Source organism: Coturnix japonica, chromosome 1 (genome assembly GCF_054131305.1).
Source record: "Coturnix japonica strain WE chromosome 1, WE-NBRP24, whole genome shotgun sequence".
Taxonomy (NCBI): Eukaryota; Metazoa; Chordata; class Aves; order Galliformes; family Phasianidae; genus Coturnix; species Coturnix japonica.
In genome coordinates, this window is record NC_140663.1 from 151,313,745 (window position 1) to 151,328,628 (window position 14,884).

Consider the following 14,884-nt stretch of genomic DNA (forward strand, 5'->3'; position numbering starts at 1 on the left):
AGCTGCATTACATTTTAGGTTCCCAGTGAATGTTTCATTAAGAGGTTCCAGGGACATTAAAATTTTGGCTTGCACCAAAAGGCAATGACTAACTTGCATGCATTTGCAAAATACACAACAAATGCAGTATTCAGGGGGCAGACTTCTTTTAATCCAATTCCCTCTGTCACTTATTGATGTGGACAAACCTCAATTCATCCTGAGCACGTGCCTGGGGTAGAGAAGAAGTTTATTCAACCTCAGAAACTAAAGCACTTTTTCTGGCTATGGGAATGTATTAGTTGTTAATTTTGATGACACTGTATCTCCTTCTGAATTGGCGCATGAACAGTGGAAAAGGGAGATCTTTTAGGCTTTTGAAGGTTAAAAAGCCTGGTGCAAAGCCTAGCTCCTAGAAGATGAAGTCCATGCTGGAGCACCTCTCCTATGAAGAAAAGCTGAGGGAACTGGGCTTGTTTAGCTTGGAAAGGAGAAGGCTGCAGGGAGACCTCATTGTGGCCTTCCAGTGCTTGAAGGGAGTTTACAAGCAGGAAGGAGAACAACAGGACAAAGAGGGGAGATTTAGGTTAGATATTAGGATGAAATTCTTTGCTGTGAGGATGCTGAGGCGCTGGCACAGGCATTTAAGGCCAGGCAGGATGGGACCCTGAGCAGCATGAGCTGGTGGGTAGACACATGATTTTGTGGTTCTCTGGAAAACAAAAACAGAAACAAAAACAAAGCCCACAGGAAACTGGGTTGAAAGAGATCCTAGAAGAGCTCCTTTCCAGCTGTCTTCGGTCCCCTTGAGTGCCATGAGCTCCCCTCAAGTTCAGTTTGCTCTCCTTGGTGCTGACGGAAAGAACAGTAAATGATGAAATGCAGTAAAGAGAGGTCAACATGGACATGCTTGTTCCAGAAGCAGAAATAGTGAGGAGCTAAACAAGAACTTCCTTCCCACCTACAGCAGACAAACCTATTCACACTAAAATGGATTTGAATGCACTTTCAACCTTTTCTCATATAGCGCTTCTGTACAACGATCACAATTTCAAGTCAGCACTCTGGGTTCGGTCCACAGCTAGAAAGTTTATTTTTCACTCAATAGCTTGTACATTCTCACTTCTATGGGCATGTTATTTATTAATCAACACAACAATGTTCAACAGTCCACACAGCTCAACTGCAAGGTTCTTCTTTTTCCTGTTGTCCAAACCATTTCACTAATTGTTTTATACTCATTAATAAAAATGAAGACTTTTAGAAGAAGAGCTCTGGCATTTCTGTGTCTCTCACCTGTACTCCCAGCTGGGCATCAGGTTGGTTTTAATTTTTAAATACAGAATGTTCCTGGCTCTGACTGGAGGCACATCTGCCTGGGCTGTATCTATAGGTATAGAGATATCTATATATATGTAATGTAGTTATATATATATATATATCATAGAATCATAGACTCACAGAATAGCCTGGGTTGAAAAGGACCACAATGATCATCCAGTTTCAAACCCCCTGCTATGTGCAGGGTCACCAACCACCAGACCAGGCTGCCCAGAGTCACATCCAGCCTGGCCTTGAATGCCTGCAGGGATGGGGCATCCACAGCCTCCTTGGGCAACCTGTTCCAGTGTGTCACCACCCTCTGCATGAAAAATATATATTTGCACCTGGGTTAAACAGTAATTCTAAATGACTGTGTACTCCTACTAAATGAATATTTAGTAAGAATAAACATGACATGCATAGACAAAAATTTGCATTACAAGAGGTAGTTATAATTATTGATTTGACTGGAGCAATGAAGGCAGTAGTGACGGGTCAGGACCCGCTCCAATCGATGGTCCTGTTCACACAGTAGAATTAGATTAGCACAGAAGCACCATAATAAACAGTGAGAGACTGAAAACATCTCCATATACCAGCAAAGGAAACAGCACTGGTGCCTGCACTGCAATGTGAATTCACTGGTGCCGCATTACTCCTAAGCATGTCAATAATAATGAACAAATAAATGCATATTAAAAAGCACTGCTGGGTCTCAGGGCCATGAAAGGACAGTGTAGGCTGGATGTTCCTGTAAGCTGAGCAGTGAGTCACACTGCCAGTCCAAGAGACCACTGCTGCTGAAGTTTCTGCTTGTGTGACAGGAGCTGGAATCATAGAATCATCATTACAATTGGAAGAGACCACTAAGATCAGCTAGTCAAATTTCTTAGGTCAAATACGGCTGGCAATAAGTGTTAAAGTGTTCATTCCCCTCCCCTCAGAAAGCACCAGAAGCAACTTTCCCACTGCCCCCAGCTCTACAGTGCCTGCCCTGTGGCCACATCCTTTGGACCTGTGAAATGGGAACCGAAACATAACAGAATGTCCCAAAACAAAGTCAAAGCTTTGAAAGATGGCCTAAATACTGTGACAATAAAAGTGATTTACAAGGCCACCCAAACAAATAGAACTTACTGTGGAGCCTCCCTGAATCAACATCAGTGTTTATGACAATGCTAACAGTAACCTAGGAGGTGTACAGCACATGTGCTAATTACTGTCCTGCATTGATTCTTGTCTGAAGGCACTTAAAGCAGAAGCGCTGAAGGGATTTCCACTGTAAACATATTTAATAACAGGATTCCTAATACACCAGCTCTTTACTGCATGTATTATCTCACACTGTGTTTATGGGACTAGGATATTTATGTTTTGATGAGTGCTTCCCCTGAGCAGCCATGTCTGTGTGTACGTGAGCATGTCTATGTGTGTACATTTGTCCCAGTCAGGACCAACCCTCCCAACTTCCTGCAAACAGGAATTACATCTTTAACCTCTTTGTTCTCACATATACGTTTATCATAACAATCCCAGAAACCTCTAAAAAAGGCCTTCTACCCTCACACATCCTCCTTTTGGGACATTTTGGGTTATGTAGGGTAAAGCTGCCCAGAGAAGCTGTGGGTGCCCATCCCTGGAGACACTCAAGGCCAGGTTGGATGGGGCCCTGGGCAGTTGAGCTGCTGGGTGGCACTGCCCATGGCAGGAGGTTGGAACTGGATGGGCTTTAAGGTCCCTTCCAACCCAACCATTCTTTGACTCTGTGCTTCTATGATTGTGTGATATGACACTTGGGGCACTCAAACTTGGGCACAGGTTAATCGGGTTACACAGTTAGTCTGCCGCAGGATACCCTGTAGGGAATGGCCACCAGAAACTGAACCCTTCCAAACACCTATGGTTAGGTTTAACAAAATCAAATTCATTTCACTCTTCAGAAGTACTGCTCACAATGCAGTTTCAGTAACCTTAGGATTAAAATAAATATTAGAAGTATTGTAATTCCTCCTTCGTGTTTTTGAGCACTTCCCCTGACTTTTTTCTAGTTCAACTAATACGGGCAGGCTATCAGAGACGATGGAACCCCAGTTTAGTTAAATGATAAATTCAATTCTTCAAGTATTCCTGTGTTCTTGATGGACTGTAAGATATCTGTTCTTTAGTATGCAGAGATTAGATTATGGAGATTATCGCCTCATAGGACAAGCCAAACTCCAGCCAACTGAATTATAAAGTATCTTTACAAATATCCTGGATATTAAAGGACTATATGCCAACACAGATATCTTGCTAAAGTAAAAAGGGCTTATTTTGCCTTCATTAAAAAAATACTTATTTTCTCACGCCCAGATCTGTCCTTGCTTTCATTTCCAAAAGACCCAAGCAATGCAAATCACGAAGGAGCTCTAGCAAAGTGATAGCAATTACTCGTCTCCCAATCACAAAGGCACCTCCAGATACTGAGGCCATCTCAAGGACTCTGGGCAACAGGAAAACAGGATTTTGTCGTTCATCACACAAAAGAGATGCTGTAGTCACCCCCTCCTTGGACATGCTGGCAGGTGGGCTCTCAAGACCGTTTCGAGCCCTTCCCCTTTCTTTTCACAGGCAGAACTGAAAGAGACATTTATTTTCCTCCTCAGAAGCCACTTTATCTAGATCTGACATCTCTGAGCACCGTGCCTGATCAGATAATGAATGTCTACATGTGACAGTCAGTGTTTGCAAACTGCCCCATTGTTCCCAGCCTCCAGTGGTGAAGCCCCAGTGCCCACCAGGACATGAGAGCAAGAGTAGAGGAAGGAAGGGTTTCCTTCCTGATGAGAACAGCCCTGATTGAATTAGAGATGGAGTTAACTACCCATTCAAACATATACACCCAAAACACTGAAACAGATTGTCTGGCTCTGCTTTGTATAATATTATCTAATCCCAGAGAACCGTGTTAGTAAGACCGTGCCAGATGATGCTGCAGTGCTGGCAATCCATCCGCCAGAGTAATGATCACAAACCGCACTTTATTTTTTGTCCCTCTGGAAGAACATACACTGTGTTGCCAGCCTGAGGTTTACCTCAGCCTCACTGCAGTTCCTTGGACACACAGAGTTGGTGGAGCTGTAGCGAAGATTTGGGTTGGTTTGCTGCTTACAGAACAGGATGTATTTTATTAATAGCTGACAGTTCTCAGCTGTAGAGTTCGTATCTTCAGCAGGAGTGGATTCCTTCATTGAATTCCTGCCCCGTGGCATTGGCGCTGGCTAGGCACTTGACAACATGGTTGATGTGAAGATCTGCTGTAAAATCTGAGGGATCTCTTTGGTATCCATGGCAATAAAGGAGCGTCCAGCCGGCAGAGTCCTCTGCAGCCTGCAATGCAGAATGAGGGACAAGACAGAATTACCATTTCCAATTACGTCCCCTACCACAAGCCGGAGCTCCTTCAGAAGGGACTTTTTCCTTCTGAATACCTTGTCAGCACATGTCATTTGTGCTGCTGTCACCATGCAATTAAAGGCTTGGGAAAGCAGCAGTGGGAGGAAAGACTGAAAGCAGTTGGGTCGCTGAGGTCTTTTCAGCAAGACAATCAAGGCTATTTCTAGTTCTTATTCACGTCCTCTTTCTGACGTGCATAACATGTATTTTGATTAAGGTACCGGTGTCTCGACAAGGTATTAACCCATCTGGTGTTCTGATGGCAGCAAGACATATTCTCCAGAAAGGCATATATTTACTTACTTTAAATATCCTGGTTTGATTGAACTCACAGCTCTTTCAATTCCACACATCGAGCGATTCTAAATGTGCTCTTTGTATTTCCTCTTCTAGACCAAGGCAGCTTAGATGGACAGACATTTCTGAGCAAATATTAGCCTGACACATTTTTATTCACAGCTTAACCTCCCTTAACAAAAAGCTAAACAAGACATACTTCACTAAATCCATCTCCCTCACATCCAGCCAGCAAGCTTGGAAGGGATTTTCTTACTGCTTTTAAAACCAGTTTTAGTTTATGCTCTGCACCATTACTCCCATGATAAGTTAAGCTGAACTTTGAAACCGAGTTCTTAAAAAGCTGCTGCAAAGAATTTGCTTGTCCTTCCCCCACAGCAGTTACAGGAAGGCTTTGTCTAATTCTGCCCTTCCACATACACAGATGCATCTTAGTGACAGCATTGTGTGCATTTTCCATACCCAGTGAACTCGGCAATTACAAGATCTCTCCTTACACAGCAGGATATGGTCAATGCTTTTTTTTCCCCCCCTCATTTATTACTAGCAGATGTATAAGGGCATTCTGTGACTGTAATCTGCCAGAATGGTGGTATTTTATAGCGCACAATGCAGCTCTGATGCACAGACCTGCAGACTGGGTTAACGCTGGCAGTGCAGCTGTAACTTTCAAACTCTTTCAAACCTCTGCCGATTGAAACTACATACTGAGGGCCAGTTCCCTCCGGGGCATGCCTCACTCTCCTGCTGTCAAAAACGTGAACAGAAGCAGAAAGAGCAGTGTTATTATTTGTGGCTGCAGCTTCCTGTTGTGTGCACTGCTCCTTGGTAGATGTGGAACATCAGCTCGGACAGAATTTCCTTATTTTCCCCCTGTACTCTAAGAGTTTCAAGTAGGAATATATGTAGTAGGATTAAGAGCTGGCTCAGACCCTCCAAAGAATTTAGGTCTCTAACACAAGGGGAGTATCTGTGTCAAATCTGTTGGAAGTTTTAAAGACCTTTGAACTCCAGCTTTTCTTGTTTATATGACTCCTCCGGGGCCAACATCCATTCACACCTTATACTGGGCACTTACAGAGGAATCACATCTCTGCCAAGTCCTCCAGGACGAAAGTTTCAGGCATCCCTTCAGATGCTCAGAATGCTCTGTATCAGCAGGTCACAAAGGAGGGTTGCAAGGACCTGCAAACCAATCTCCTCAGCACAAGCTCTGCTTCTTTCTAGTACATCAAAAACTACCTTCACTGTATTGAAAGCATCTCAGCACAGCTGAGGCTGGCAGGGCCCTTTGGGTCCCTCTGCTCCAGCCCCTGCCCCAGCAGGGACACCCAGAGCAGGGTGCCCAGGGCCACATCCAGGCAGCTCTAGGAGATCCCCAAGGAGGAGATCACACAACCACTGGGCTGCTTGTGCCAGTGCTCCATGATCAGAAGTGCTTCCTACACGGGGCTTTTTCCTAGCACAGTTTAGCTTTATGATGAATGGAAACAGTTATATTAGGAACATAATAAATAAACTTACCTGTCTGCCTGGTCTCCCAAAGACCCTATAAATATGGCAAAGGCATTGACTTGAGTGTTGGTGGTCAAGACCTGGGCAAACTTTGCTGGTTCAATGCCGTATCGCTCCAGATTGGCATCACTCAAGACAATAACAAAATACTCATCAGCGTCTTCCTTGGCAATTTCCCGAATGGCGTGCTCAGTGCCTTCCAAGGTATGATCTCCGCTCATGCAGAACTGAGCATGAGCATGCATGACCTGCGTGCACAACAGAGCCAAATGCAAATACGTAAGAGGACTTTATGAATAAACATTTATTTTGGCTGGCACAGAAGGAAGCAAATATTCATTTATTATGTATTAGGGGATGCATAATGTTTGGAACTTCCTATGCCCCTTGACAAGCAGTCAAAATGACACATTTACAACATAGCAGACCAGAAAAAGGCATATCTAGCCTCCATTACTTTGGTGCAGGCTCTGAAAGGCTCTGCTTCAACTTGCTGCTTTCTAATCTGTCCTTTTATTTCACTCTTCTTATCCCTTGCAGTCATAAAATCCTTAATTACCCAGCATAGGTTGTTAGCAGGATTTACCTTAAGAATCTCTAATCTTTGCTTATTGTTCTTGGGAACTTTGCCATTCTCAACCAAGGCGATGTTGTAGCCATCTCCTGAATGTCCAACGATATCATACTGCAAGAAAGAAAACTTCATCAGTCATCTGTTAGTCACACACCGTCCGTAGGTCAGGATGATATGAGACAGATCAAAGGCCATTTCCTTTCTACAAGAGAACCTGAATGGTCTTTACTGCTCATGTTTATGAGCTGCTTAAGGGAACTACTTGCAGTTTCCCACTGACATGAAAACATGGGAGAGAATCACATAATAATGGAATGGCTCTGTATTTCTATGGCCCGTTCTTTACCTCACTGCACCAACTGCAGAGCGGTGATGCATAAGATCAAGACCTTGCCCTCTCGCATTGTCCACTCTTTTCTTTTTTTTAAGTAGCCATTTTCTTTCCCTTGAGCTCGACAAACAAAAAGTGCATTGTTTGAGAGCAGCTCCCATGTCAGATGAATTGTTTTTGTGACCTCATTTTGCTCTGGAAAAAGGCACTACCAGACCTTCTGTTTAGTAGATCAGCATCCCTTATACGTGCGCATTATTGATCAAAACTATTGCTAAATGTATGTAGAGCAGTGAATCCTAACAGTCTCTGTACATTTTTGAAGGACAGAGAGTGTACAGCATTCCCTCCAGAAAGAGGCTGCATGCAGAGCTGTGCTAATTCAAGTATCTCATTGAACAAACAATGTTTTAGTTGGAAGGCTTTTGTTTTACATGAGAGTTACATGAAAACCAATACAAGCTGACTTATGGCAAGGTCCTGCCCTGCCCTTTGTGTTGTGAATGCGGCAATCAACCCAAGGGAGAATTCAGCAGCAGGACAAAAGCAGATTTAAGAGCTGTCTGCACCAAGTGATGGAGCATGGTGCAAGGATCCTAAGCCTGGAGAAACCCTCAGTGTCCTGCAGCTTGTGTGACCTGCCCCTGGAGCATGGACATGCCTTTCCTTTCCCCTGATCAGCTGGTGCTGAGCTGTCTCTCAGGGAGCTCTTATGCTATATTTTGCCTCTTTGTTACCTTCTATTCATGCAGTGCTTGGAGGTCCTTGGCAGGATCACCATCCCTAATATCCACATAATTATATGGTCAAAGGTCTTGTCCTTAAAGTCATTCTGTCTTTTCTTTCCCATTGAAGATAATTTTACTTGGTGCAAGTCAGGTTGTGGAGATTGGAGAAGCAGCATTCTTTCTTAACAAAGCTTTCAATTTGTTTCCATATGGCTAATTTACTTAAAAATATATCAAGATTAAAAGAAAGCTATAGCAGCTGTAATATTTCTAAATGTGACACTTCCCTCTGCAAAGCAACACGTGTCACACACTGTAGGTTATTTCATTCAGGGTCAAACTGTTTCATAACCCAGACTTTCTTCCTCTGGAAATCACAGGATCATAGAATGGCCTGGGTTAAAAAGGACCACAATGATCACTCAGTTACAACCACCTGCTATGTGCAGGGTCACCAACCACCAGACCAGGCTGCCTAGAACATCCACAACCTCTTTGAACAACCTGATCCAGTGTTTCACCACAAATCCTTTATACAATCTAGTTTCCATGTATTCCCACATCATTCTGTTCCACTGGCTTTTCCAGCTCCTGTTCTCAGCTCATCCATGTCTCGTATTTGCTGCCCACCCTCATGTATTTATTTGTCTGCCACACACTTTCTCTTCAAAACCTCCTTCTGCTTGTACACTCTTTCCTCACTGTTAACTCTTCAGACTCTCTTTCCTGATGAATATTCACATGGTGTTTCTGTTGTCCCCTCTGGTACCATTCCCAGAGAAAAGACAACAGTAAATGAAAACACACTGATCTCGAGTAGAATGTTAAGGTTACATTCAGCACTCTCTGGAATGAATACAAGACTAAGCCAGGAACTTGAAGAGCACACGGAGCACACACGTGTATTGTTTTACAACAGTATTGAAATCAGAGGAACTAAATAAAGCACTGGCTTAATGGAGCAGAAAATATACAGAGCTAATGTGGTTTTTACGTAACGTGGGCAGCATCCACAGATCTTCAGGGTAGGCTCTTAAATTATGAAACCATGCATGTTGATCAGTTCTGTATCACCCTTAAAATCAACAACGTGATTATGGAAAACCATGTGCTGTCATTCTCCCTTGCAAAAAGAAGTTTGACTGCTCTATAGTAGGATCCTGCCCAGCATTTCATGGGTTTCATCCCCAAGGACCTTGCAATCAGGAAGAGCTCACAGGAAGAGGCCGTGCTTTGCTACTTGGGAACACCATTTTGGTTGTTGGCACACCATGATGGGTGGATTTCATCTTGAGAAGGCTGGGTTTGAACTTGGTCTGGCAGCCTGTGTGATAGGGATGGCTCTGACTCTGGATGTGGCTCTGAGCAGCCTGGTTTAGTGACTGGCAACCCTGCACATAGCAGGGGGGTTATATCTAGATGACCTTTAAGGTTCTTTTCAACCCAGGCCATTCTATGATCATATGATTCCAACTCCTAGTTCAAACCCCATGGATTTACCCCCTCTGCATTCCTGCACAAGGTGGGGATGCAGAAGCTGGGTACTATACTGCAAACTATTGCAGGCAAGTACAGCTGTTCACCTGGGACCATCACACCCTGTCTGCTCTGACCTTGGCCACCCATCCATTGTTTTCTGTGTGTGCCCATGCATGTATGCGAGTACATATATTTAACAGATGTTATCTGTTTTCTTGTTTCCTTGCCAACAGTTCACTAAGCAGTTTGTGATTTGTTACAGAAGTGCAATCAGGCTGCAGGGAAGAAGTGTTTGCTCACTTCCTCCTGGCTGCTGCAGGTTGGGTTATGTGAAGCCTCCCCAAAAGCAGGGTCAGACCCTACCTTGCCCATGCTGTGCTTCAGTCATCAGCCCTAACTCGTGCCACCCTTCACACTCCTCTCATCTCCCCGCAAGTCAGCTCAGGGACAAGAAGTGGCCAAAAGCTCATTAAGAGTGAGGTTGCTTCTGGGGAGCTGTGAGGCCAGATAAGTACTCATTCAAGCTTTCCTTCTCCTTCTAACTTGTATTTTATTACAACAAACCATTAGTGTTCAGTGCTCTCCTGCTGCGAAAGGACAGTTACAGAGCCCTGGCCAGCCGTGAACCTCAACTACTAAGGGCACATGCTTGCTTTGTTAAAACCAGAGGCACTTTCCTTGCACTTGCAGTGGGGGCAGAACACAACTAAAGAGAAGCATAGAGAAAGAACCTCTGAGAAGCTTAGATCCACTGCAGTTTTCTCATAAATCCCCTTGGAGAATTTACAGGGATAAAGTTAATAGTGAGAGAAGAGCTACAATATGAGCTTAATGGAAAAAAAAACCCTACACTTTATTTTGTTATTTTTATTTTTTTCCCCACAAAACTGAGTACAAGTACAGGCTCTCAGGACAAATCTAGCAGCAAAATATTTGTTTGCTACAGTGCAGGCTTCATTGAATTAATACATTGTTGGGTACGGTGACTTGTTTTCTAATAGCCTCGGGTACACTGAGCCAAGAACTGCCCTGTTCAGATCTGAGTACCCAACATGTAAACATATTCTCTGCAAGTAGCTTAATTTGACCATTCTTTCCCACTGGTTAAAACAACCCTCACTTAATGGCTGCGTTTTCCACTGAATGGATGGCTGCTGCTGGATAACATGGAAGGCTACGTCTTCACAGGCTGACCACCAGCTCACTACAACCTCCCTTCACTTAGTTATAGAGAGCAATGAGGTCTCCCCTGAGCCTCCTCTTCTCCAGACTGAAATTGTCCAGATTCTTCTTTGGACAACGTTGAACATTTTTTTAAATCAAGTCTTCTGTTTATTATTAAATATTAAACATTATTAAAGGAAACTATTCTGCCAAGCATATGAAACATTTTTTTTTTTTTACTTTTCCTGAATTAAAAGTAATAAGGTAATAAAGAGCAATAAGATATTAGGTAATAACAGTAACAAGAAATTAACTCCATAGGTAAATTCTCCAAATGGAGAATGCTGAACTTGCCATACAGAATCTGCATTTTCCCTTTCATACCACTACAAACACAATTATAAGCTTTTCCTACCAGTTATGTAACATGCCACTCATTGAACCGCTTACCATTTTCTAAGGCTTCCTAAAATTGCCATTGTATAATTTACTGGACATGCCTCCTAAATCTGCCTTTGTGTGCGTAAATGACAGTAATTAAGGATGATATAGAACCATATGGTTCATGTGACAGATGTAACACTCTCCCTGCTATAACAAAGAATGAGCTGCCTTTCTGTACGTTTTCCAATAACTCACATGCACAATGAGCCATAGAAAAGATGTAAGAATTTCAGTCCTGCAAAGCAACTTGCTTATAATAACTTACAGACAAGTAGGTTATGTACCCACACATCTGAAGGGGTCAGGTGCATTTGTAGGAACATATTTAACCTCCATCACTAGCATGAGATTGGGAACATGGCTTCTATTACCTCAATCACTCCCACTCTTTTCTTTATTAAAGTACTTCAGGGGAAGCGTGGACGAGATGACAATGGAGGAGGGCTTTGAAGCATGGCTCTTAATTTAAATGGATTTCCTGACTGTAGGATGAGCCTCCCATTTCCCCCTTGACAAGGAATGATTCATTGCCTGCACTTATGGGGCATGGAAGGAGGCAGTTTGTTCTGCACAAGCATATAAAGCTGACAAATACCTGCTGGTACTCTTCTGGCTGTAGCTGTAGATGTCCCTGTTCATTGCAGGGGACTTGGACTTAGCTGACCTGTAAGGGTTCCTTCCAACTTAAACAATTCTATGATTCTATAACATCATCATCTGCTCGATACAGCCAGATACCCAATACTTAGCTACTCTGTAAAGAATGAAGTATTCTCAACCTTCTTTCAGTGACAGACCAATCACACAATCACCATCAGTGTTACCAAGGGATACAATGCATGGGGAAAGCTCAGCCAGCAGGATAAATCAACCCACCTCATATATTCACAGCCTTACCTCCTCATACACTCACAACCTTATTTAGTGAAGAACTAAACAAGATACCAGTAGAAAAGTGATCTCCAGCAAAGGCAAAGGATTGGTTTCTATGCTTAGATAATTGGAGACAGCAATATTACTGTGAAAATCTCCTTTGAGTGTCCCACTTAACAAACGTTCCCCAGATTCAACACGTGTTATGCAAGAAACCCCTCAAATTTGCAGCACATGTTGCTGTGATCCTTCCAAATGGGACTAAGACAGGAACAAGTAACAGTGGGCATATCTGGAGGACAAAACATTCAGTTTTGTAAGACCACCACCCTGAGAAAGCAAGGGGATAGATAGAAAGAGAAAGAACAAAGTGGTAAAGCATTGGACACTGTCTCACACAACATTCTTGTCTCTAAGTTAGCAAGACATGGACTCAACGGATGGACCATTCAGTAGAGAATGAATTGGTTGGCTGGTTGTACTCAAAGAATTGTGTTCATGACTCAACATCCATAAGGAGACCAATGATGAGTGGTGCTCCTCAGAGGTTGGTACTGACATCATTCAGCATCTCTGTTGGTGACATGGACAGTGGGACTGAAGGCACCCTCAGCAGGTTTTTGGATGGCACCAAGTCGAGTGGTGTGGTTGACATGCTAGAGGGAAGTGATGTCATCCAGAGGAATCTTAACAGGCTTAAAAAGGCGGGCCCTCATGAACCTGATGAAGTGCAAAATGCTGCATCTGGGTTGAAGCAATGCCAAGAATAAACACGGGTTGAGCCTGTAGCAGATTTAGATTAGATTTTATGAATAAATTTTTTCATCCTGAGGTTGGGAGGCAATAGAATAGGTTGTCCAGAGAAGTTGTTAGAGAATGGAGTTGATGGTATTTAGAAAAGCACTTTACTCTTTGAAGACCTCATTACATTCATCAGAAACAGAAGAACTGGCATGTGTTCTGGTTATTCTGGTGCATATTCTTGTTATCTCAGGTTTAGTAACTGCCATAGCATGCTATACATGAGAAAAGCTATATTTTAGAGCCGGAGAGTTTACAAATGCTATTTATTTTCATCACAGAAATAACGCAAGAAGTCCATCAGCACATGCCTGAGAGATTTCTGATATGAATGAATCATGCAATTTTGGTTAAAATCTGCTTAATTATCGGATCGTGTAAAGACAAATCTGACAAGTTAATAAACAGCTTCATTTGTACTCATTTTTTTGGGGTAATTTCAGCAGCCAGTGAAATTTAAGGCCACATCCTGTTTAGTGTTCTCATCATCTTTAGGATGCCTTGTAATATTTCTGTAGATATTATGCTTTGAGTGAATGAAATCCCAATGGGACAGCAAACAGAGGTATATGGAAGAAGAAAAACACTTTTCTTCCATTGAGCAAAAGTAGCTTTGAGGTTGACAGAGCTCACAGTAAATCTGGCCAGCCCCAAATCAGGCTGCTATTACTGGCCCACCAAAATCTTCTCTCTAGTGCAAAGAGCTTTTAAATGAAAGAGGTTGCTTAGAGCTGACTGAAGTTGAACAGATATAGAAGCTACAAACAACTTTTTCTCTTTGCTATATCACTCCTTGCTCCATTTTAAGTAACAAATTAGCCTTATAGCTCTCTTGACTCATAGAGATTGTGTAGAGATAGTATGGATAACGTCCTTTCTTTCACTTCTGAAGTGGATGCTCTAAGGATGTTTACAGCAGCATTCTGATGCTTTCTGCATTGTTCTCTGTTCTTTTGCTAATAATTTTTAACATAGGATTGTCTTTTTCTATTTACAGTGCTTTACATTTGATAGCACCAATCATCATCTGCTATTTTATTTCCCAGTCACTACTTACTGCCAGCTCTTTTTCTCTTACTTTTTGCAGTTGGATTTCCCTTTTTTCCCCAAATAATTTCATACAGATAATAACTTCTGTCACTTGATTATCCAGCCTCTTTTCCAAATCACTTACGAATATGCAGAACATCACTGGGATTGGCACAAATCCTAATGCGGTTCCACCAGCCTTCCTTTATTTCCTCACTCTGAAAAATGGCCACTTACAGTTGTCTGTTTTCATTAGTTCAAGCTGTAGTTCATTTCTCTGAAAGCTTTCCCTTTTGCCTCTAAAGCAGTTCTATTTCTATATGAACTGATGGTAAGGGACCTTTTGACAAATGCTTTTGGCTTAGGAGACAGTCAACAAACCTCACCCGTCACATACATATAGATGCTTCAGATACTTTGCTTCCCTTTCAAAAGCCATGTTGACTGCAATATATTATATTTATCCATGCATCCACTACTTTTGTATGATGATTGTTTTTTAGAAGACATTCTAGGAGGACAACTCTATATGTGGTGCTCTTCAGAGGAGATTCTATGGAAGAATAGAAACCTGTAAGATTATGCTATCAGAAAAACAACACGAAGCAAACCTGGCTGAATCAATTTGGATTAAGTATTACATTAATCTTTACTTAAAACATTTTACATTTTGTTCTTATGAATTTTAAGTCTCATGATTGAGATGCTCTTCAGTATTGACATCTATATTCTTCCATCAAACACTGAGTTTGTCAAGTATAGAGTCAAGATTGGCCATTTCTGTCAGTTTTGAAGTTAAAGAAAGATACCTGAGGCTGTGGTTATGTTTACAGAGACAAAAATGAGCACAAAATGAATTGGCATTTCCTTTGCAGGCTACCATTAAATAACATTTTGGACCTAGTGTCTTTC

General features: G+C 42.4%; 1 protein-coding gene across 2 annotated transcripts in view; it reads right to left on the bottom strand.

The window, feature by feature from the left end:
* Positions 1-1,048: 1,048 nt before the first annotated feature.
* The window catches only part of VWA8 (von Willebrand factor A domain containing 8), a 160,135-nt gene continuing 146,299 nt past the window's right edge, over positions 1,049-14,884 (bottom strand). For both annotated transcript variants that reach the window (XM_085536105.1, XM_085536106.1), the window contains 3 exons: positions 7,136-7,234; positions 6,559-6,797; positions 1,049-4,671 (listed from right to left, as the gene is read on the bottom strand). In XM_085536105.1, the coding sequence (XP_085392231.1) occupies positions 4,563-4,671; positions 6,559-6,797; positions 7,136-7,234 (447 nt within the window). In that variant the 3' untranslated portion in view covers positions 1,049-4,562. The remainder of the gene's footprint in view (positions 4,672-6,558; positions 6,798-7,135; positions 7,235-14,884) is intronic.